Here is a 20,653-nt window from a genome sequence, read left to right on the forward strand (position 1 = left end):
CCCGCCATCCCCGCGCCCCGCCCCGCGGTCACGTGCCCGCCCGCGCCCCGCCTCCCCGGCAGCGCGCGGCTCCTCGCGGGCCACCGTAGAGGGCATCCGGAGGCCGCCGGGACGGAAGCCGAGAGGCGCTGCCGACCGCGCCTACGACAGCGTCAGCCCTGCGCGGAGCGCCGGCCCGATGGCGGCGGCGGCGGCGATGGCCGAGCAGGAGAGCGCCCGGAACGGCGCCCGCAACCGCGGCGGCGTCCAGCGCGTGGAGGGCAAGCTGCGGGCCAGCGTCGAGAAGGGCGACTACTACGAGGCGCACCAGATGTACCGGACCCTCTTCTTCAGGTAGTCGCTGCGCCGCGGCCGCCGCCTTCCAGGGCTTTCCGCCCGGCCGCGGAGGCCGGCGCCCCGCCCCCGGCCGCCCCCCATTGGCCGCGCCGCGCCGCCCCGCGCCGCCATTGGCCCGCGCCACTGCCCGTCGCCTAGGCGGTGGGAGCGGGCGGCGGTGAGGCGGCCGGGGGCGGGCTGCAGGCTGGGGAGCGACACCGCGGCCCCTCACCCACCCCCGGGGCCCCGACCCGGGCCCGCGGATTCCAGAGCCCCACACAGAGCCCCGGCCGAGGCTGGATCCCCGACCCGTGCTCCCACCCAAACCCCCGGCCGAGACCCCAGACCCAACCCGAAACCCTGACCGAGAATGCAGACGGCCCGGGTTCCAGACCCTGGCCCGGCCGCCCTCCCCTCCCCCGCCTTGAGCGCCGTTGAGTTTGAAACCCTCGCTCGGAGTCCCACGATTCTTCTCCCTCCCGGTCCAACCGCGAGGCTGTAAACATATTGCTCCTCTTTCTGTGTCGCCCTTGCTCACCTTGTTTTGTTACTAAAGCGGCTGTTTCCATAAAGCCAGTATTTTTGTTGTACCTGTGCGGCTCGCTGGCCACGTGCGGCAGTTGAGCTTCTGGAATGTGAGTCCCTCACAGGATGGGCTGTGAGTGTAAAAACTAGGCCTTCGAGGACTCAGCGCAGAGAAAATGTCAGGTAACTCTTCAGGAAGTGCTGATGGCACGGTGAAGCGCCGCGTGGATATATTGGATTAAATAAGATGTCGCCTTAGTGTGGCCTTCGGAGCTGTCAGGACACTGACTGCCTAGCTCAGTTTTGTTCTGCACTGCAGTGTGTCACGCCGTTTCTGCTGTCACTACAAGCTAACCGTTGTAGTTTCTTAGTTGTTCCTACGTGCGTCAGGCGTCCCTGTATATTACACAAATGCAATCAGCCTTCAGGTTTCTTGCCAGAAAACATTTGGGCCATTTGTTAGCATTTAAAGATAATTTTGGAGGATTTAATCTGATCTGCATAGTTTTTTTTCCTAAACTGCCGCAGGACGGAAGATATTTTGCTGTGATGTTTATGGGCAGTCAGGTCTGCTTTACACCATTTAGGCCTAGATAGAAATTTTTTCTTTTAACAGCAAATTGAATCAGGGTCTTGGAAACTCCGGTAGTACTTTCTGCTTTGGCTGTAGGTTGGTTGGGACGTAGTGCGTCTGCCTCAGGTCGTGTTTCGGCTCGGTGGCCCAGAGGACCAGGTAGGAGGGAGTTAATTGTCCTTCAGGGGATGAGCCAAAGGTGTAAGCAGCTTTAAAGTCTCTAACGCGGAGCCTTCTGCTCAGCCAATCAGATTTGTAGGATGGGAGCTTTGTAGCACTTGAGATTTGTCCGGTGCTTGCTGTTCTCAGGGAATTGTATATAAATATTTGCCCCAGTGATTAATCAGCAAAACTGGATCGTCCCAAGAATAAACATAGCGTTCCTTGTTTTGAGCCAGTTCTGCAGTCACTGCTGTTACTAGGAACATGATTGTTGATTAGCTTTGAAGAGGCCTCCCTGTGCCCGAAGTGTGCTTGTGGTGACCACCAGACCTGCCTTGACTCGGGTTTGTATTTCCTCTCTGCTCAGTGACCTATAACCCAGGACAACTTGCTGAACCTGTTCTCCAAGTCTTGGCCTTCTCTTTGGTCTTTGAGGGGCTCCTACAGGAGTTGAGGACTCCTGAGAAGTAAATGGTCAGCTGTGGACCCCAGCAAGGTGGCACTTGTGACTGTCCAGAGGGCCCAGCTCCATCGGCCTGCAGGGGCCATAAGTGCTTTTAAACATTTACATAAGTGTACAATTTGATGGGTTTTGACATACGTATTCACCCAAGAAACTTCACCAAAGTACTGAAAATACCCCTCATGCCCCAAAGCTTTCTCTTCTGCCTTTATAATGAATTTTTCACCCCTTGCCCCCAGGCATCCACTGATTTCTGTTATAATACATGGGTTTGCATTTTCTGGAATTTTATGTAAGTAGCATAATATAGTATGTCCTGTTTTTATCTGACTTTTCGAATTTCCTTAGCATGATCGTTTGAAGTCACTAGTTAATTATTGTTGAGTGGTATTCCGTTGTATGGGTGGACCACATCTTATCCATTCACCTGTTGGATAAATTCACCAATCTGTGCTATTTTAATTCACTTACACTGTGTCCCCCAGCAGCCTGAGGAGGGGGAGAGGAATTGGGTAGCCCAGGAGGTTGGGTATACGGGGGGTGTGCTGCACGAGGAGGGCGGGAGATGCTGGTTCCAAGGAAGGCTGAGCTCTGTCTCAGGTGCCACGGGCACCCCCTTGTCCCTTTGGCCTCCTCTCTGCCGGGACAGGCGGGGTCAGACATGTCCCTCTGCGGCGTCCAGAAAGCACATCGGGCTTTGGGGCACCTGTCACTGCTGTGGGGTTTCCAGCAGCAGGCGGCTCCAGACCCAAGGTGCTGGAGGTTCTCCCACGGGCAGGGCTGCCCGGGACTGTGTGGCTGTGGTCACTGGGAACCGGAGCTGCTGCCCCAGGAATGCGGCCTGTCTGCCTCTCGGGCCTCCTGTCCGTCCCTGGCTTTTTAGGTGCTTATCTCTAGCTGTGCTTCAGGGGAAGGATCCGGAGCCTGTCGTGTCCCTGGAGCAGAGCCCGCTGTGTGAGCATCTCTGCCAGTGGCCGCGCATGGGCTTGCTTTTCCAGAAGCCCTGCGTCGTGTCCGTGCCCGGCCCATGCCCACAGGTGCCCTGGGTGCTTCTCAGGCTGTGGGTTTCTCCTCCTGGTCCCACCCTGCGCGCTGAGGCTGAGGCCGCTGCTCCTGAGCTGGGTACAGAAAAGCCCTTTTCTGTGGTTGGCCCCGGCCTGAGCTGGAGGGCAGCAGGGCTCCCGTGTCTCCTCTCCTGCGCGCCTGCTGGCCGCACACTTCTCACATCTCTGACTCGGCTTGTCTGGGCCGGGACGCAGGTCTGACCGGCTGGACAGGTTTCCTGCCTGTTTGTCCCTGAGAGGACATGTGGCCAGTGGACTTGGTGTCCTGCGCTCGGCTCAGGCCCGGTCCCGCCCCCGGATCTCTGTGTCAGTTGTTGTGGACGAAGCATCCTTTCTATTCTGTGTGCACCTCGTTGCCCGTCAGGTTCCTGTCCGTCTGCAGTTGGGAAGCCAGCTTTTCCCAACTCCTGTCCCCAGTGAGACGTGCTCCCGGTGGAAAGCACTCAGGGCGGAGGAGACGGCCCAGCAGCCCATCGGCCCCGATGAGTGGCCCTGGCCAGGTTCTCCCTGCCTTTTGCACTGGCAGACCTGTGCTTGCAGCTGGAAGTGGCCCCCAGCCCCTCTCTGGTCCCGCTGCTGAGACCTCTGCCCTGCCCCAGGGAGGGGCTGCTTTGTTGGAGAGGGTGCCTGCTCCCTGTCACCTGTCACTGTCACCAGATGGGGGTGGGTGGCCGAGCTTAGCGGGCCCGCCCTCTCTCCCACAGGTACATGGCCCAGAGCAAGCACGCGGAGGCCCGCGAACTCATGTGCTCCGGAGCCCTGCTGTTCTTCAGCCATGGCCAGGTGAGCCGTCAGCGCGGCCGGGAGCGGCCCGGGAGAAGTCTGGAGGGCGGCTCTGGCGCGCCCGTGTCCCTCCTCGGTGCTCGGAGCTGTTTCTTAGGTGCTGTCGGTCGCTGGTTTTTAACTGGCAACCAGAGCCACCGGCCAGCTTCCCCGCCTTTTGAGAACTGGCAGGAGGCTCTCTTCCACTGACCAATCTCTAACGCTTTACAGCAAAACAGCGCCGCTGACCTGTCCATGCTCGTCCTGGAGTCGCTGGAGAAGGCAGAGGTCGAGGTGGCCGACGAACTGCTGGGTGAGGCGGCACAAGCCCCACCGTGCGTGCGCAGACGCACGCGCTTATGCACGCACGCCTGCACGCATGCGTTCACATACTCACGCCTGTGCTCTCGCACACATTCACGTGCTCACGTACTCATGCCTGCACGGACACCGCAGTGGGGCGCCGGGTATCCGCAGCCCATTTCCCGCCTGCCTGCGCCCCTCGCGGGCCCTGCTGGGGAGACGCCTGGTGAGGGCGGGCGGTCGGGTGGCCCCGGGACCCCACCATCGTTCCAGGGCTGCTTTGCTTTTGCACCCTGAAGCGGTGGGTTTTCACTTGTTTGAGATGCCCGGTACAAAGCAGAAGCGGCGCGCGTGCCTCCGGGTCAGGCCTCTGTGCTGTCGTTTGTAGAAAGTCTGGCCAAGCTCTTCAGCCTGATGGATCCCAACTCCCCAGAGCGAGTGGCGTTCGTGTCTCGAGCCCTCAAGTGGTCCAGCGGCGGGTCAGGGAAGCTGGGCCACCCCCGGCTCCACCAGCTGCTGGCCCTCACCCTGTGGAAAGGTAGGCGGGCCTGGGGGGCGGCCCCGAGGAGGCCGCGGGCGCTGGGCCCTGAGTCCGCCACCCCCACCCACCCGTCCGCACTCACCACTCTCTTCTAGACGGGCAATCGCAGCCGGGGCGGGCATCTCCAAGGGCCAGTGTGGCCTGAGCGTCGCTGCCCCATCAGCGCGGCTGCAGTCCTCAGGGCCAGGTGGACGCATGGCGGCCGCGGGCAGGTGCCGTCAGACCACACCAACCGGTGGCCTCGTTTGCCCCAGCCTGTGGCAGTTCAGAAGGCCTCGGCCAGAGGCCACTTTGCTGTGGACGCGCGGGCCGGGCTCTGCCCGCGGGTTGGCTGGGCTGGCAGGCCCCTCTGCGCTGCCTCCTCCGCCTGTGTGCCCGGCCTGCCCGTGTCTGCGGAGCCCGGGTTGTGCGGCCGGCGCCTGCGCGGAGGCCTTGTTGGGATTGGGAGCTGTGCAGTTCTGGTACGCGTATATTAAGGATTTGAAGATCGGGGCAGGCGTTTTCAGGGTCTCAGGCACAGACAGTGGGTGAGGTCGGCGGGAGGCCGCGCACACGGGAGGCTGCGCTGAGGGGTGCTTGCAGGCCCCCCTGCGATGGGCAGCCTCCGAGGGGGGGGGGGTGCAGCAGGGCCCGGCGTCCTGTGCAAGGGCCTGCCAGGAGCTGGAGGGTGCTTCTCTCACCTGGAGGCTGTGAAACCGCTTGGGGTTGGAGGGAGAGGAGACAGGAGACCCCAGAACTAGTTCTGTGTTGGAGGCAGCCAGGAGCTGGCCGTGACCTGGGGGTGGGGGTTGGGAAGGCTTAACCCAAAGCCATGGAGTCTCCCATGGAGAAGGGGGGCCTAGTGTGGTGGGTGCGCGGGACCTAGGGTCCCTGCCCTGCAGCTGGGTCTCGGCTTCTGCGCCACTGACCCTGGGCGTCCCGCCCGCTCTGTAGCTGCTGGGTGGTTTAGGGTTGGGGTTGGGTGCCATCAGCTCCCCCAACTGTGATGGCCAACAGTAGCTCCAGACATCCCAGTGTCTGGGGTAGGAGCTGAGTGACTCTGGGTGGGAGCCACTGGCTGGAAGGTGGGATGGGGGGACGGGGGGCCTGGGTATCTGAGGAGGGGCCCTTGACGGCTCCAGTCCTCTACTGAAACTGGGCAGGTGGGGGCTGGGGTCACCTACCCAGAGGACAGTAGCCAGTGTCGTCAGAGGCTCAGAAGAGCCGAGCAGCAGAGGACGGCTGGTCCCCAAAGAGCCCGCGTCCAATCCTGGCTCCTCGTCAGAGTGGCAGACGTGGGCAGAGGGCCCCTGGGCTCCGTCCCGTGTGCCCCGCTCCTGGGCACCTCGGGTTCTGCCTTCCTGACTCACTCCCCGCTGTCCCCACGGGTCCACCACCCAGGTGGCGTCTGTGCTGATGCCATGGGGCCCTGTGCTCACAGGGCACTCACAGCCCCTCCCTCGCTCTCTGTCCGCAGAACAGAACTACTGCGAGTCGCGATACCACTTCCTGCACTCGAGCGACGGCGAGGGCTGCGCCAACATGCTGGTGGAGTACTCCACGGCCCGCGGCTTCCGCAGCGAGGTGGACATGTTTGTGGCTCAGGCCGTCCTCCAGTAGGTACCCGCTTGCTGTCCTGCCCTCGTGTGTGTGGTCTCCCAGGGTCTGAGGGCGGCCTCTGGCCGAACCTCACGCAAGGACAGGTCTGAAGTCACTTGGCATCCCACACACAGCTCACGTCCGCAAACATGACTTTGCTGCTGTCCTCTGGGGACTCCAGGCCTGCCCTCTCTTAGATCAACCTGTGATGTTTCTGTTGACAGTGGAAGTACTTTTTATGCTTTAAGTTAATTTTTTGTTGCCATCAATTTTGTTTTCTCATTTATCCATCATGTCTAGTTGGGAGGGAATTACTTTTTTGGTGGGACCCACACATTTACTGGCTTTTCAGCACCACCCTGGGATGTGACGTGTCCATATGACACAGGTTTTGCTCAAAGGTGGCTTGTCTTCCCAGACGTTTGATGTGTCCAGACGCAGTGATGGGTGTCCTCTGCCAGCTTCCCACCTCGCTCTGTGTCTCTCTGCTCTTTTGTCCCAGCTGAGTCGTGATCTTTTGTGTTCTTTGGACAATTTAAGAGCAGTGCGGTACAGCAGAGTCGTTGGAGGTGTGAGCACCGTGTCAGGCCCACGTGGTAGGGAGCTCACGTGAGGTGACTGGGGCCCAGCCTCTCCCCAGCAGACACACCGCTGTTGTGAGTGAGATTAACCTTCCCAGAGAGGACTTAGATCTGGTGGCCAGGCCTCAGGCCGGGCTGTGTCTCGTGTGAGTTGGGGGACAGGGAGCTTCAGAGCCCCACCAGCACCACTTGCTGCTGAATCTGCGACTCCGAGAAGAAAACCTGTTCACCGTCCGGAGCGCCCTGACCCCAGCTTTGCACGTGGTGCGAACATCCCCTCCAGCCTCCGCCCTTCCCTGTCCATCTGGCTGTGTCGTGGGCCCCCACCGCGCTGACGTCTGGCCGCAGACACGTCCTCCACAGGAAGGAGAACGGTGCTGGGCGGCATCCAGCCCGTGTGCTCGCTGGGGGTGCAGGCCGGCGCTGGGCTCAGGAGGTCCCCACGCTGTCAGCCCGGACTCCCTGCGCTGCGAAGGGCCTGGCAGGCACCTTTGGGGGGCGGGGCAGGGCGGGGCCCCGGCTCCTCCTCCTCCTACGGTTGGGTGCACCCGCTGACTGGGAAGTTTCTTATTTCCAGGTTTCTCTGTTTGAAAAACAAAAGCAGCGCATCGGTGGTGTTCATGACGTACACACAGAAACACCCGTCCATCGAGAGCGGGCCTCCTTTTGTGCAGCCCCTACTCAACTTCATCTGGTTTCTGCTGCTGGCCGTGGAGGGGTGAGTGTGTGTGTGGAGGCGTGTGGTGGAGGCGTGTGGCTTCTCTCCGTGCCCATGGCCCTGCATGGCTGCAGTGTGCTGCCGCTCCTGTTCCAGGGGGAAGCTCACAGTGTTCACGGTGCTGTGTGAGCAGTACCAGCCGGCCCTGCGTCGGGACCCCATGTACAACGAGGTGAGGGGCGGGGCGGGGCGAGGGGGGGAGCTGGGGGAAGGGGGAGGGGTGGGGAGAAGCTGGGGGAGGGGGAGGAGCTGGGGCAGGGGTGGGAAGGAGCTGGGGGAGGGGGGTGGGGAGAAGCTGCTGGCGTGGCCCCGGCTCAGTGTCTGCCTCCCCCAGTACCTCGACAGGATAGGACAACTCTTCTTCGGTGTTCCACCCAAGCAGACGTCATCCTACGGAGGCTTGCTAGGTGAGGGGGCTCCCGGGTGGGGGCCCGTGGGTGCGTCTCAGAGCACAGGGCATGCCCGATGCTGGCAGGAGGGTTGCTGGCTCGTCGCCCCCCGGCCCCACCCTGGTGGAGCTGAGGGCCTATTGCCCCCGATGAGTACTCTCCCCTGGGCTCCTGTCTGTTGGCCACAGAGTCACAGCCAGGTGTGTGTTGTGGTGAAGCACACATCGCGTGCCGCGCGGCTGCCCCTCCGTGGACGGCTGTCCCGGGCGGTGTCCCACGCCGACACTGCCCCCCGCCCGGGCCCCAGCCCCCCGTCGGTCCTTGTGACCCTGCCTCCTCCAGGCACCTCGTGTGATCGAGCGGGTGTTTGCTGCGCCGGCTACGGCAGTTGCCGCAATCTTCCTTTTTAAGGTGATGTGTGTCCCATCATGCGATGGATCATGTCTTGTTTATCTGTTCAGTCATCGGTAGGTGCGTGGGTTCTTCCCCTTTGCCTGCTGTGAACGTGGGTTTGCAAGTAATCTCTGTGAGGTCTTGCTGTCCGTCCTTCTGGGACACCCAGAAGCAGAGTTGCTGGATCTGTGTCATTTCTGAGCACACAGCCTCCTCCCACAGCGGCTGTTGTGTTCTGCACAGCCGCCAGTGGGGCTGCGGATCCGGGACCTCCACACCCGGCAGCACTTGCTGTGTGTTTTGTTGACGGCAGCTGACCTAGTGTGTGGGCGCTGGGCCTGCTGTGACGGTGCTGATTGGTGTTTTTTTAGTGACTCTGAGCACCTGGTGTTTCTTCCATGTGCTTGTCGGCCATTTGTGAAGGTCTGTTCATGTCATTTCCCTGGTTTTGAATCAGGTTGGTTGGTGTACAACTTCTTTATACTGGGTACTCTATATACATATAGAGTATGTACATATACTCTATACTGGGTATTTTCCTTACCAGATACATGATTTGCAAGTGTCTTTTCCCATTCTGTGGATTGGCTTTTTTTTTTAAGACTTTTTTTTTTAAAAGCATTTAAGCAGTTTTACGTCCAAGCAAGATTAAGAGGAAGGTACAAAGGTTTCACATAAATATTCCTCCCCACCCAGGCACAGCCTCCCCTCCCACCAGCGGGTATACCTGTCATGATGCACCTGCTCTGACACCATCACCCAGAGCTGAGTACATCAGGGTCACTCTGGCGTCTGTGTTCTGAGTCTGGACGCGCGTGTGGTGACACATACGCACCATTACTCCCCTGCTGCCCTGAAAACCCGCTGTCCCACCTGTTCTTGCCTCCTCTCCCTCGTCACCGTGTTATTCCCTGGAGTGTTTTTTTTAGTTCTTACTTGGAGAATGACAGCTTTACAATACTGTATAGGTTTCTGCCCCACATCAGCATGAACCCCGGCATGTCTTCTGATGCACAGATGTTAAAATTTTCATTCTGTTTGTCCACTTTTTTTTGTCGCTTGTGCCTTTGGTGTCATTTCCAAGTTCAGTGTCAGAAAGCTTTTGCCCTGTGGTTTCTTTTGAGAGTTGTGTCAGTTTAGGCCTTCATGTGGATCCTGGATCCCTTTGAGGTGGTCTTTTCTCTGATGGTTTACTTACGTAAGTGTCCGGCTGTGTTGTCTGGCGTGTGGATTTCCAGTTTTCCCAACAGCACGTGTTGGAAGGACTACCCTTTCCCCATCAAGTGGGCATACACCGCTTGTCAAAAATCTTTTACCACATATCCGAGGGTTCTTTTCTGGGTTCTCTTTTCCACTGGTTGAGGCATGCCTTTATGCTCGGACCACACTGTTTAAGTTCCTAAATCGTGTCTGTCTCTGCACCCCAATAGACTGTTTGTTGCCTGCCAGGCTCCTCTGTCAGTGGGATTCTGCAGGCAAGAACACTGGAGTGGGTTTCCATTTCCTTCTCCAGGGGATCTTCCTGACCCAGGGATCGAACCTGCGTCTCCTACATTGGCAGGCAGGTTCTTTACCATTTGCACCACCTGGGAAGCCCAACCTTGATGACTAGCTTTGTAGTAAATTTTAAATGAAAAAGTGTGATACTTCAGTTTTGTTCAAGATTGTTTTGGCTCTTTCAGTCAAAGAGCCTTGAGAGTAGGTTGTTTTGGCTATTTGAGTCCCTTGTGAGTACATATGAAATTTAGGATGGGTTTTTCTATTTCTGCAAAAAATGTTTTGGGGATTTAAGTTTTCATTCAGTCTGTTGACAGCTTTAAGTAGTATTGACATTTTAACAATATTAAATCTTTTTGTCTAGGAATATGGGATGTGTCTTCACTTAACGTGTCTTTCAGAAATGTTTTATACTTTTCATTGTGAAATCTTTCACCTTCTTGGTTCAGCTAGTTACTGTTTTATTCTTTTTGACGTGATTGTAAATAGAATTGTTTCTGTTTATTTTGTACTCTTTGGAAATTTTTACATGTAAAATCATACCACTTGCAGACAGATAATTTTACTTCTTTTCAATTTTTAATCCTTTTATTTTCTTGCCTGATTGCTCTGGCTAGAACTTCAAGTTCAGTTGACCCTTGAACAATGTGGAGAGGTTGGGGTGCTGATCCCCTGAGCAGTTGAGAGCTGGTGTATAATTTAGAGTCGGTCCACTATTCGTGGGTTCAACCAGCTGCAGATCAGGTAGTGCTTTAGTGTGAGCGTAGAAAACAAACGCACACGTGAGTGGGCCCGTGCGGTGCACCCTGTGTTCAGGGTCGCCTGTAGCACGTCGAGCAGAAGTGGTGGGAGCAATCCTTGCTCTGTTCCTGGTCTCAGGGCCAGAGCTTCGAGCCTGTCACTGCTGTGATGTTTGCTGTGGGTTCATATACGGCTTTTATCACGTCGTGGTGTGAGATGGTTTCCTTTCTTAGTGTTTTCATGGAAGTGTTGACTTTGCCAAGTGCTTCATGTGTGTCACTTGATGATCATTGGTTTTTTCCTTCATCTGTTGTGGTGTATCATGTAGACTGATTTTCACATGTTGAGCCATCCTTCCGTTCCAGGAGCAGATCCCACTTGGTCGTGGTGTCTGAGTCTTTCACCATGCTGCTGAATTTGGTTTGCTAGTGTTTTGTTGAGGATTTTGCATCAGTGTTCATAAAGTATATTGGTTTGTAGTTTTCTTTCATTGTAGTGTCTTTTGGCTCTGGCATTTGAAGGAGGTGTGGTCCTAGTTCAGCAGTTTCACCAGTGAAGCCGTGAGTTTCTGGGATTTTCTTTGCTGGAGCCTGATTTCAGAGTCAGTCTCCTGACCCTGGAGCCTGTCAGGAGTGTGTGTCTTTGGCGTTGGCTCGTGCAAGCCCCGACGCTGCCTCTCGGGGCCGGGCCTCTCCCCATCCTGCCCCGCTGTCTGTGCTGCCTCCGTCTCGACTTCCGACTCCCAGTTGAGCTGCCGACCAGCAGAGTCCTGCACTCAGACGTGGGTTTTGACATCTTTAATGCTTTAGGTTTACTTTTGAGTAGATAAAACGTGTCTCGCAGAGTCCAGATGTGCCAGGCCCCGCCACTGTCCCCGGGGGAAGTGCAGGCCAGGCAGCCTGTTGTCTTAGCTTCCTTGGGGGGAACTTCACAGACATGCAGACAGCCCCTTCTCCACGAACCCACAGCCCCTGTCCTTCACTCTGGAGCTGCTGTGGGCCTCAGGGCCGCAGGTCTGGGAGAGCGAATCCCTCGGAGCGTCCCCTGCCCGATAGGCCATCGCTGGCGAGCCTGCCCCATGGGGCTCTGCGGGGAGGCTGGGGTGAGCGTTGTCAAACGGTGCTCCCGCAGGGGAAGCTCTTCCTGTCTCCTGGATCATTTGAGAAGCTGTTTCCCCTTAGATACAAGTTGGACTTGACCTGTAGGCGGAGTCTGTGTGGCGGGGTGGGCTGCTCCCCGTTCCTAGGCTCTCACTGTGGCCACTCAGCTCAGGGGCCCCGTCCAGCCCCCCCACGCCTCGGGCCTCAGCAGCAGCCCTGCTTTCCCCGCAGAGCCTGTCCTGGGCCCCAGAGTGCCACAGCGGGCTTGGCATGGCCGGGGGCACCACACGCCCATGCCTCCTTGTTCCCGTGTGGGTTGCTTTCAGGCACTTTATAAACTTGGCTCTGGTTTTGATGGAGAAGTGGTTCTTTGGATAAAAATTAGGTAAAAAGAAGTGTCTGGCCCAATAGGGCCCACAGGTGACAGCAGTTAGTGTCGTTACTTGTGGCTTTAGAACCGTCACTGCAGGGGTAACCTGCGAGTGAGTTCACCTGCTGCTCGGTCACCTGTGACCCCGGGCCTGTGCTGGTGGCCATGCGGGTCCCCTTGATGGGCACTGCCGCCACCCCCCGCCCCGCATCCCCAGCAGGACACCTGGGTGTGAGGAGGGCACCCCTGGGGCAGGGGCTGCTGCGGGGCCCGGCCCTGGGCTGACGGTGCCATGCGCCTCCTTCCAGGGAACCTTCTGAGCAGCCTCATGGGCTCCTCGGAGCAGGAGGGTGAGGACAGTCAGGACGACAGCAGCCCCATTGAGCTCGACTGACGCCCGCAGACCTGCAGACTCGGCTGGGACCGTGGCGGGGTGGCTGCCAGCGCGAGTCCAGACCGCGGTCCCGGGCTCTGGCCAGGGCCCCGTGGCCGTGTGCTGGGCGTCCCGGGCCCGGGCCGTGGCCGTGTACCTTGATGACCCCAATAAAGCACAGGCCCTGCGGCGCCTCTTCCCGGCCCTCGTGTCTGGTTTGCTTGGGGAGGGCTCGGCGGGGCGGGGGGCCTGGCCACCGTGTCCTGGGAACAACTGGGCGGCCGAGCACCCAGCCACCAGAGCGGGTCTCGTCAGGAGGCTGCGGGACCCCCAGCTTCGTGGGGCGGTGTTACCGTCACTGGGTGACTGAGGCCTTGACCTGACGGTTCAGGTTTACCCAGGTGAGCGGCCTGGGACGAGCAGGCCTGTCTGTCACTGACGCTGCACCAGATGCCCGGGACGGTTACAAAAGGGGAAACACTTTATTTTTTCACAATTATAATAAGAGTTGTAGATTAATACCCAGTGATCATGCATGGGAAGGAACGCAGTACACAATTTTATTTACTGTAAAAATGGAATTTAAAGGAAGGTTTGTGTTCATTGTTGAGTTTAAATAAATCCTTTATACTGGGCTCAGCAGCAGTGGTCCTTTCTGAGGGAGCTCCTGGGGCCGGGTGTGGGCGGGGAGCAGCGGCCAGACGCCCCGGGAGGCCCGCAGGCGCCGGGGCCAGTGTTTCTCCAGCTGTCTGGACTGCATCCTTGGTGGGTGGCACCAGGTGGCCCGTGTTGGGAGAGTGTCAGGGTTTTAGGTATGAACAGTGTCGTATCTAAATCTGCGGACAGGTGAGGCCTCCCCGGCCCTGCGAGCGGCCGGTGGGGCTGGGTGCCCTGAGCCCTGGTCTCATCGAGCAGGACGTGCTGTGATGTCTGCACGCAGGCTCTGCGCCTCTGACTCTCGCCCCCCCGTGTGGGTTCTGCTTTTTCTGAGAAATCCTCCCTGCTGGGCCGTCATGCAGCCTTCTGGCAGAGCACGTGGGTGTGCACACACAGACATGAGTGTGCAGAGCCCACGCTGACACAGAGCGGGCCGCCGCGACCCAGGGCCTGAGGCTGAGTCCACGAGGGTGCGTGCTGGGCAGCCCTGCGTGGTCGGGAAGGTCTGGGGACCCTGGGCGAGCCCTCCTGCCTGCTCTGGAAGTCGAGGACCTGGGCTGGAGGAGGCGCCAGGGGCAGGGTGTCTGGGGCTCTGGCCCTGGGTGACCTCACAGTGGTCCTCACCTAGCGCAACCATCTTGGTGACCCCTGACCTGGCAAGCCCTGGTGGTGGCCCCAGTGGGGGGTGCGGGGGGCTTGTGGTCCCCGCGGGAGCCTGCAGCCCCCGCCCAGGGCGCGGGTTTGTGATGGTCTGCACTGTAGGTGCTCGCGCAGGTGCGAGGGGAGATGGGCCCACAGGAGGGCGCCTGGCCCATCTCTGGCTGTGGGCCCACCGGCCAGGCCAGGCCCAGTGCCCGCCCTCTCGGTCCCAGCAGCTGGTCTAGGTCCCCTGGGAGCGTGTCGTGGCCACACAGGACAGCACCCAGATGACCTAGCGGGTGACCCCCACACACGTCCCACTCCACCACGGCCCTGTCCCCCTGCCCAGGCACACGGGGAGGCTTGGGGGCGGTTAGCACTGGCCAGCAGCTTGCTGGGCTGCAGGCGTGAGCTGGGCCCAGCTCCATCCTCCGGGGGTCAGAGACAGTGAGGGCGGGCAGAGACGGGGGGTCACGGTCAGCGCAGAGTCCCAAGCTGACATGGTAGGCAGCCAGGCCTGAGGCTCGAGGCCCTGGGGCTCCCACCGTGGGGGCCCGACTCCCCAGACCCACACGTCGGTGCGGGTCAGTTCACTGAGGCTGGGGTCCACGTCTGCCACTCCGGCCCCCAAGACCCCACGACAGACACAGTGGGTTTCAATAAATACGTGTTGGGAGGGGGACATGCAGGCCGGCCCTCTGTCCCCACAGCCCAGCTTCCGGGTGGGGGGGCTCCCGCTCAGGTGGGCAGTGGCAGCTGGGGGTGGTCCTCAGAGGAATGGGGCTCCAGTGGGCAGAGGTTGGTGGGGGGGCTGTGGGCGTCCCATGGGGGGTGGGCAGCAGCGTGGCGGGGTCAGACTGGGCCAGCCCACATTGAGGTTCCAGAGACACGGGTGCTCGTGGTTGAAGCTCAGGCTCCGCTGGCCGCGGTGGCCACATCCAGGCAGTCCAGAGTCCTCGGGCCTCCGGGACCTTCTTGTACTAGGGCTTGTGCTTGAAGTGGGCTTCCACTGCGAAAGGACAGGGCCCTGCCGGGTCACAGCCACGCGGAGCCGTGGGGCTCCCCCTCCGCCGGCCCGCCCGCCTCACCTGCGTACTCCTGGGGCAGCATGGGCCTGTCCACCACCTTCCGGAGCGCCTCCATCCACGCCCGCTGCTCCGACTCCGTCTCGCAGGCCAGCAGAAACCGGCGCTCTGGCGTGACGATGGTGATCCCGTGTGGCCAGTGGTGGCCCTGGGTGGACGGCGGGAGCCCGTCCAGCACCGTGTAGCCGCTCTCTCTGCTGCCGATGAAGACTTCCCCGCGGGCGAAGGCATCCTGGGGGAGAACCGGGTGGGCTGCACGGGGCGGCTGCGCCCGCCTGAGTCACTCAGCTGCATGTGGCCCCCGGCCCGGCCCGGCCCGGCCCTTCCCCCAGCAGGCCACCCGGGCCGCCTGCCTCACGGTGACGGGAGGGCACAGCCGCGCCTCTGGGGCCGCGCCTGGCCTTACCAGTGGGTCCTTGAAGTACATGAGCCTGCGGTCGTCCATGGTGAACCAGCGCTTGCGGAAGCCTTCTGTCTGCTGGGGGGTGAGGGCACAGGTCGGCCGGAGGCGCTGCCTCCCCAGGGGCCCCGTGCCTGCCCTCCACACCCCTGCGGCGGAGACCCCGTGTGCACGGGGGCAGGAGGCAGGGCTCAGAGCTGACCAGGCCGGGCCCAAAGCCCCAGGAGCGCGGGTCAGTGGAGCCCACGCTCACAAAACACACGGGGGGGTTGCTGGCACTGTTTATCCCCAACCCTGTCCCGCCCAGCCCCGGGTGATGGGAATGGGACCTCGTGAGGCCCAGGCGTCCAGGTCGCTGGGTCAGACCCACCTTGGGCCCCGTCTTCTCCATGTAGCCCTCCTGAAGGTAGTTCCTGGACAGCTTTGGCACCAGCTGGGGCGGAACCAGGTGGCGTGGGCCTGGGGGCCTCCCCACCCCACCCCAGCCGCAGCTGCCCCGCGCCGCCCCCTCCCCGCCAACCACCACCCCCTCCCGTCCCTCCCCTCCCCCCTCCCCACAGTGACACTGAGCCCCCCTGGAACAAACCCCCGTGGTCTCCAGGGACTTTAGGCCACTTGGTGGCCGGGGTCTCTGGGGGCCACGTGACCCTCGATCAGCTCCCAGCCGCCCATCCAAGACGAGGGCACACATCCCCCCCTCGGAGTCACAGGGAGCAGCTGCCACTCACGTCTGCGTCGCTGGCCCCCGGGAAGGCCACCTGCAGGTAGTGGAAGCGGGCGGCGCGGAGCGCGTTGAACCAGTCCACCATCTCCTGGGGTCAGAGGCTGGGTGAGGGCCACGCCGCGGGGCCCCGCCACGTCCCCCCTAGCCCCACCCGCCTGCGGCCCTCAGAGCAGCTCCCCTGTGCGCCAGCCTTTCCTCAGATGGGGCTGTTTTTATGACTGGATGTTGGCCTGGAAGGAGGCGTGTCTATTTATAGACCTACCCAGAGCCTGCTCTCACCAACTGCACCAGTGTTCTTAGGTCAGTCTCCCAAGGCACTTGAAATGAAAGAAATAAACAGTGGGACCTAATCAAAGTCGAAAGGAAAAGAAACTGAACAAAATGAAGGGACAGCCTACAGACTGGGAGGAAATACCTGCAAACGGTGCCGCCCATGAGGGTTTAATTCCCACAAACTCATTTAACTCAGCAACAGAAAAACAGCCCAATCCAGAAACGGGCAGGAGACCTAAGCAGACAATTCTCTAAAGAAAACGTGCAGGCGGCCAGCAGGCACAGTGAAAGATGTTCGGCATCACTCGTGGTCAGAGAACCACAGGTCAAAACCAGCAGGGCACCGTCAGACGCCAGAATGGCCGTTGTCAGTTACCAACCACATGCTGGAGCGGCTGCGGGGAAAAGGCAACCACCCTCACTGGTGTGAGTGTAAACTGGTGCAGCCACGTGGAGAGCAGTGTGGAAGTTCCTCAGAAAACAAGAGAACTACAATGTGATCCTGCGGTCCCAATCCTGGGAGCAGGAGTAGAGAAAACTGACTGAACAGATTCGTTTGAAGACGTACAGGCAGCCTGCGTGTCCATGGACAGATGAATGGGTGAAGATTTGTGTGCACACACAAATGTTAGCCATTTTAGAATGAAATGGATGCCATCTGCAGCAATGTGGATGCACCGAGAGAGTCACTAAGTCAGGAAAAGGCAATTACCATTTGAGGTCACTTACACGTGGAATCTAAAATATGACAGAAATGAGCTTTTATGAAACAGAAATAGCCTCACAGAGAGCAGACTTGGGGTTGCCGGGGGGAGGCTGGGCCGCGCAGCCGCAGACGAGCTTGCAGGAGGGTAAGGGCCGGTCTGCTGGGCTCAGGGAGCTCTATTCTGCACCCTGTGGCAGACCACAGCGGACGGGAACGTGAGAAAGTTAAGGCGACTAGAGTTCAGTGAAATTAAACAACAAAAACACGAAACCCAGGACGGGCCAGAACAAACCACCGGTGCTGGGAAAACTGAATGTCCACACGCCAGAGAATGAGACTGCACCCTAACTCACACCACAGATGAATCAAAGGCTGAAACGTGAGCCTCAAAGCAGCAAAGTTTACAAGAGCACGGGGCCACGACACTGGACTTGGCAGTGACTTCTTGACTATGAGCCCAAAGGCACATGCGGCCCAAGGAACACATTTTAAAGTGTTTTGAAATACTGTGCATCAGAAGACTGCAGGGCACACAGCCCACAGCGGCCAGGCTCACGGAGACCTCGCCGGAGTGACCCACTGAGGCCAGACCGGGGGTCTGCCCGGACGCCCACCCTCGCCGGGCCCTGGGGCGGGGCTCCCAGGTCCCCTCCCCCGCAGGGCCCAGCCGGCTCCCGCTGCAGCCACGGCCGGTGGTCCGGGGCCAGGCAGGCTCTCCTTGGACAGTGGTGGTCCGGCCCCACCACTCAGCCATGCGCCCACCTTCCCGTCCTCGTGGTAGACGAAGATGTTGCGGGTGCTGTTGTCCTTCAGGTAGGTGACCTGCAGGCCGTGCGGGTGGCCGATCTTGGCCGGCTGGAAAGTGGCGTTCAGATGCTCGATCTTCATGACGGCCTTGGGCTCCTTGGCCTGGGGAGCAGGGCCAGGTCTCAGCACTAGGCAGGCGGGGCGGATGCCGGCCCCATACTTGGTTGCCGTGTGGCTCTGAGCAAGTTACTCACTTACCCTTTCTGGGTCTGCACTTCCTCGCCTAAGGGAACCACACCTTGCCAGGAGATGTGAGGGCGGGCCATCTGGTCCACCCCACCCTAGGCCGGGTGCCCCCTTCCTGCTCCCCACCCTGCCAGCCTGACCTCTCCCCTCTTCTTGCCCTGGGGCTGCAGATGCCCCGGGGCCCTCAGGCAGGGCCAGCCAGCCCCTCCACACGCTGCCCAGGGTCCCACTGACCTGCCTGCAGGGTGCCAGTCCCGTCCCTCGAGGGGCGCCACCCACACCAGAGGGAATGGCTGTGACCGGAAGCGGGCAGAGGGTTCCCACGGGGCGGGGGGGGAGTGTGTCTCCCGGGAGAGCGCGGGCAGCTGGGGGCGTGGCGCCAGCCCCCGAGCCCCACTCACATCACTCCTGTTGAAATACTTCAGGGCCCCCTCGCGCTCCGTCAGCACGAACTTCCGGCTTAAGAACTGCCCGTTGTCCCGGCCGCGCTTCCAGAGGAAGCCTTCTCGGTACCCTGGGGGGAGAGCATGGTTGGACGGCCGCCCTAACGGGGACCGGTGGTTGTACTCCTGTCCAGGGGCCCGGCCCCCGTGGGTGGGGGGCTCCCGAGCATCTCCGGACCGCGGGTCGCCCTCTTCCTTTTCCTGGGTGGGCGGGAGGCACGTGGCGCCCACAGGCTCTGTGGGCCTGGGGCTGGTGGCAGCCAAACACCCAGACGCAGAGCACCACGGGCCCAGAGAGACAGGGCGGGGTGAGAGGCGCCAGACCGGCCTCGGCCAAGAACGGGGGAGCCCCTGGGGAGCCGGCCCTGACCTCCGGGCCTGGGGTCTGTCACGTCACTTGAAGACAGCCTGCGATTGGCCCCGCAGCAGCGGGCGGGGGAGGCAGACCCTCAGGGGACACATCCACCCCGACCCCTCTTGCCCTCTCTTTCCCCTTTGCTTGTTCTGGGCCCCGTGTGAGTGTCACAGGTCAGGGCCCCGTGTGAGTGTCACAGGTCAGGGCCCCGTGTGAGTGTCACAGGTCAGGTCAGGGCCCCGTGTGAGTGTCACAGGTCGGGTCAGGGCCCCGTGTGAGTGTCACAGGTCAGGTCAGGGCCCCGTGTGAGTGTCACAGGTCAGGGCCCCCGTGTGAGTGTCACAGGTCGGGTCAGGGCCCCGTGTGAGTGTCACAGGTCGGGTCAGGGCCCCGTGTGAGTGTCACAGGTCGGGTCAGGGCCCCGTGTGAGTGTCACAGGTCGGGTCAGGGCCCCCGTGTGAGTGTCACAGGTCGGGTCAGGGCCCCGTGTGAGTGTCACAGGTCGGGTCAGGGCCCCGTGTGAGTGTCACAGGTCGGGTCAGGGCCCCGTGTGAGTGTCACAGGTCAGGGCCCCGTGTGAGTGTCACAGGTCGGGTCAGGGCCCCGTGTGAGTGTCACAGGTCAGGTCAGGGCCCCGTGTGAGTGTCACAGGTCAGGGCCCCCGTGTGAGTGTCACAGGTCAGGTCAGGGCCCCGTGTGAGTGTCACAGGTCAGGGCCCCCGTGTGAGTGTCACAGGTCAGGTCAGGGCCCCGTGTGAGTGTCACAGGTCAGGTCAGGGCCCCGTGTGAGTGTCACAGGTCAGGTCAGGGCCCCGTGTGAGTGTCACAGGTCAGGGCCCCGTGTGAGTGTCACAGGTCAGGGCCCCCGTGTGAGTGTCACAGGTCAGGTCAGGGCCCCGTGTGAGTGTCACAGGTCAGGTCAGGGCCCCGTGTGAGTGTCACAGGTCGGGTCAGGGCCCCCGTATGAGTGTCACAGGTCGGGTCAGGGCCCCCGTGTGAGTGTCACAGGTCGGGTCAGGGCCCCCGTGTGAGTGTCACAGGTCAGGGCCCCGTGTGTCACAGATCAGGGCCCCGTGTGAGTGTCACAGGTCAGGTCAGGGCCCCGTGTGAGTGTCACAGGTCAGGGCCCCGTGTGAGTCACAGGTCAGGTCGGGACCCCGTGTGAGTGTCACAGGTCGGGTCAGGGCCCCGTGTGAGTGTCACAGGTCGGGTCAGGGCCCCGTGTGAGTGTCACAGGTCAGGGCCCCGTGTGAGTGTCACAGGTCAGGGCCCCGTGTGAGTGTCACAGGTCAGGTCAGGGCCCCGTGTGAGTGTCACAGGTCAGGGCCCCATGTGAGTGTCACAGGTCAGGGCCCCCGTGTGAGTGCCAGAGGTCAGGGCCCCCATGTGAGTGTCACAGGTCGGGTCAGGGCCCCGTGTGAGTGTCACAGGTCAGGTCAGGGCCCCGGGTGTCACAGGTCGGGGCCCCCAGGTGGCCCTCTGGGCCGGCCTTGCCTGGCGCTGTCCCCTGCTGGCGATGACTGCTGGCTGCAGCTGTCCCAGTCGGGATGCCACCACATGGTGCTGACCCCCAGCATCCAGCTCCCTGCCCGCCAGCCGCGGGACACCATGGCCACAGGGCGCTCCTCTGCGCTCCAGACGGGCGGCTATAGAAAGGTGGCAGCCTGGCATCGGGGCCGCTGGCCCCTCAGTCTGCAGTGCGACAGGCCAGGGGAGCCTCCGAGCGCCCCCGACGACGCGGAGAGCCCCTGCCACCTCGGAGCCTGGCACAGGCCCCCCGCCCCGTACCTGCAGTGTGGCGCTGTATGTTCACGCCCCAGCTGAAGCCAGGCCCACCCTGGCACGTGTCCTGACAGACTAAAGGAGCGCTCCGCCCAAGGCAAGGCCAGAAGACCCCTTGCCGGCCTCCCCGACCCGGAATCGGCTACA

The 20,653-nt window shown here is 61.0% G+C and overlaps 2 protein-coding genes across 5 annotated transcripts in view; one reads left to right on the top strand and one right to left on the bottom strand.

The window, feature by feature from the left end:
- Window positions 1–59: 59 nt before the first annotated feature.
- On the top strand, window positions 60–13,084 carry GET4 (guided entry of tail-anchored proteins factor 4). Of its 2 annotated transcripts, none has more exons than XM_065923647.1 (9): window positions 60–333; window positions 3,808–3,886; window positions 4,097–4,178; window positions 4,557–4,706; window positions 6,166–6,304; window positions 7,446–7,586; window positions 7,683–7,758; window positions 7,921–7,993; window positions 12,385–13,084. In XM_065923647.1, the coding sequence occupies exons 1-9, from the start codon at window positions 179–181 to the stop codon at window positions 12,468–12,470; spliced, it is 981 nt and encodes a 326-aa protein (XP_065779719.1). In that variant the 5' UTR covers window positions 60–178; the 3' UTR covers window positions 12,471–13,084. The 2 variants fall into 2 exon arrangements, with proteins under 2 accessions (XP_065779719.1, XP_065779720.1); XM_065923648.1 differs by lacking the exon at window positions 60–333 and adding an exon at window positions 537–1,023.
- Window positions 12,908–20,653, bottom strand: part of ADAP1 (ArfGAP with dual PH domains 1) — a 46,898-nt gene continuing 39,152 nt past the window's right edge. For 2 of the 3 annotated variants that reach the window (XM_065923649.1, XM_065923650.1), the window contains exons 5-11: window positions 18,328–18,440; window positions 17,696–17,842; window positions 15,959–16,042; window positions 15,601–15,663; window positions 15,237–15,308; window positions 14,834–15,062; window positions 12,908–14,754 (exon numbers count right to left, since the gene is read on the bottom strand). In XM_065923649.1, the coding sequence (XP_065779721.1) occupies window positions 14,726–14,754; window positions 14,834–15,062; window positions 15,237–15,308; window positions 15,601–15,663; window positions 15,959–16,042; window positions 17,696–17,842; window positions 18,328–18,440 (737 nt within the window). In that variant the 3' untranslated portion in view covers window positions 12,908–14,725. The remainder of the gene's footprint in view (window positions 14,755–14,833; window positions 15,063–15,236; window positions 15,309–15,600; window positions 15,664–15,958; window positions 16,043–17,695; window positions 17,843–18,327; window positions 18,441–20,653) is intronic. The other variant, XM_065923651.1, reaches the window with a different exon arrangement.

Source organism: Muntiacus reevesi, chromosome 2, assembly GCF_963930625.1.
Source record: "Muntiacus reevesi chromosome 2, mMunRee1.1, whole genome shotgun sequence".
NCBI classification, from domain to species: domain Eukaryota; kingdom Metazoa; phylum Chordata; class Mammalia; order Artiodactyla; family Cervidae; genus Muntiacus; species Muntiacus reevesi.

Coding starts and splice junctions, on each gene's coding strand:
- GET4 (XM_065923647.1), top strand. CDS start 179: ATGGCGGCGGCGGCGGCGATGGCCGAGCAGGAGAGCGCCCGGAACGGC. Junction 3,887..4,096: donor TGTTCTTCAGCCATGGCCAG/GTGAGCCGTCAG, acceptor AACGCTTTACAG/CAAAACAGCGCCGCTGACCT. Junction 4,707..6,165: donor GGCCCTCACCCTGTGGAAAG/GTAGGCGGGCCT, acceptor CTCTGTCCGCAG/AACAGAACTACTGCGAGTCG.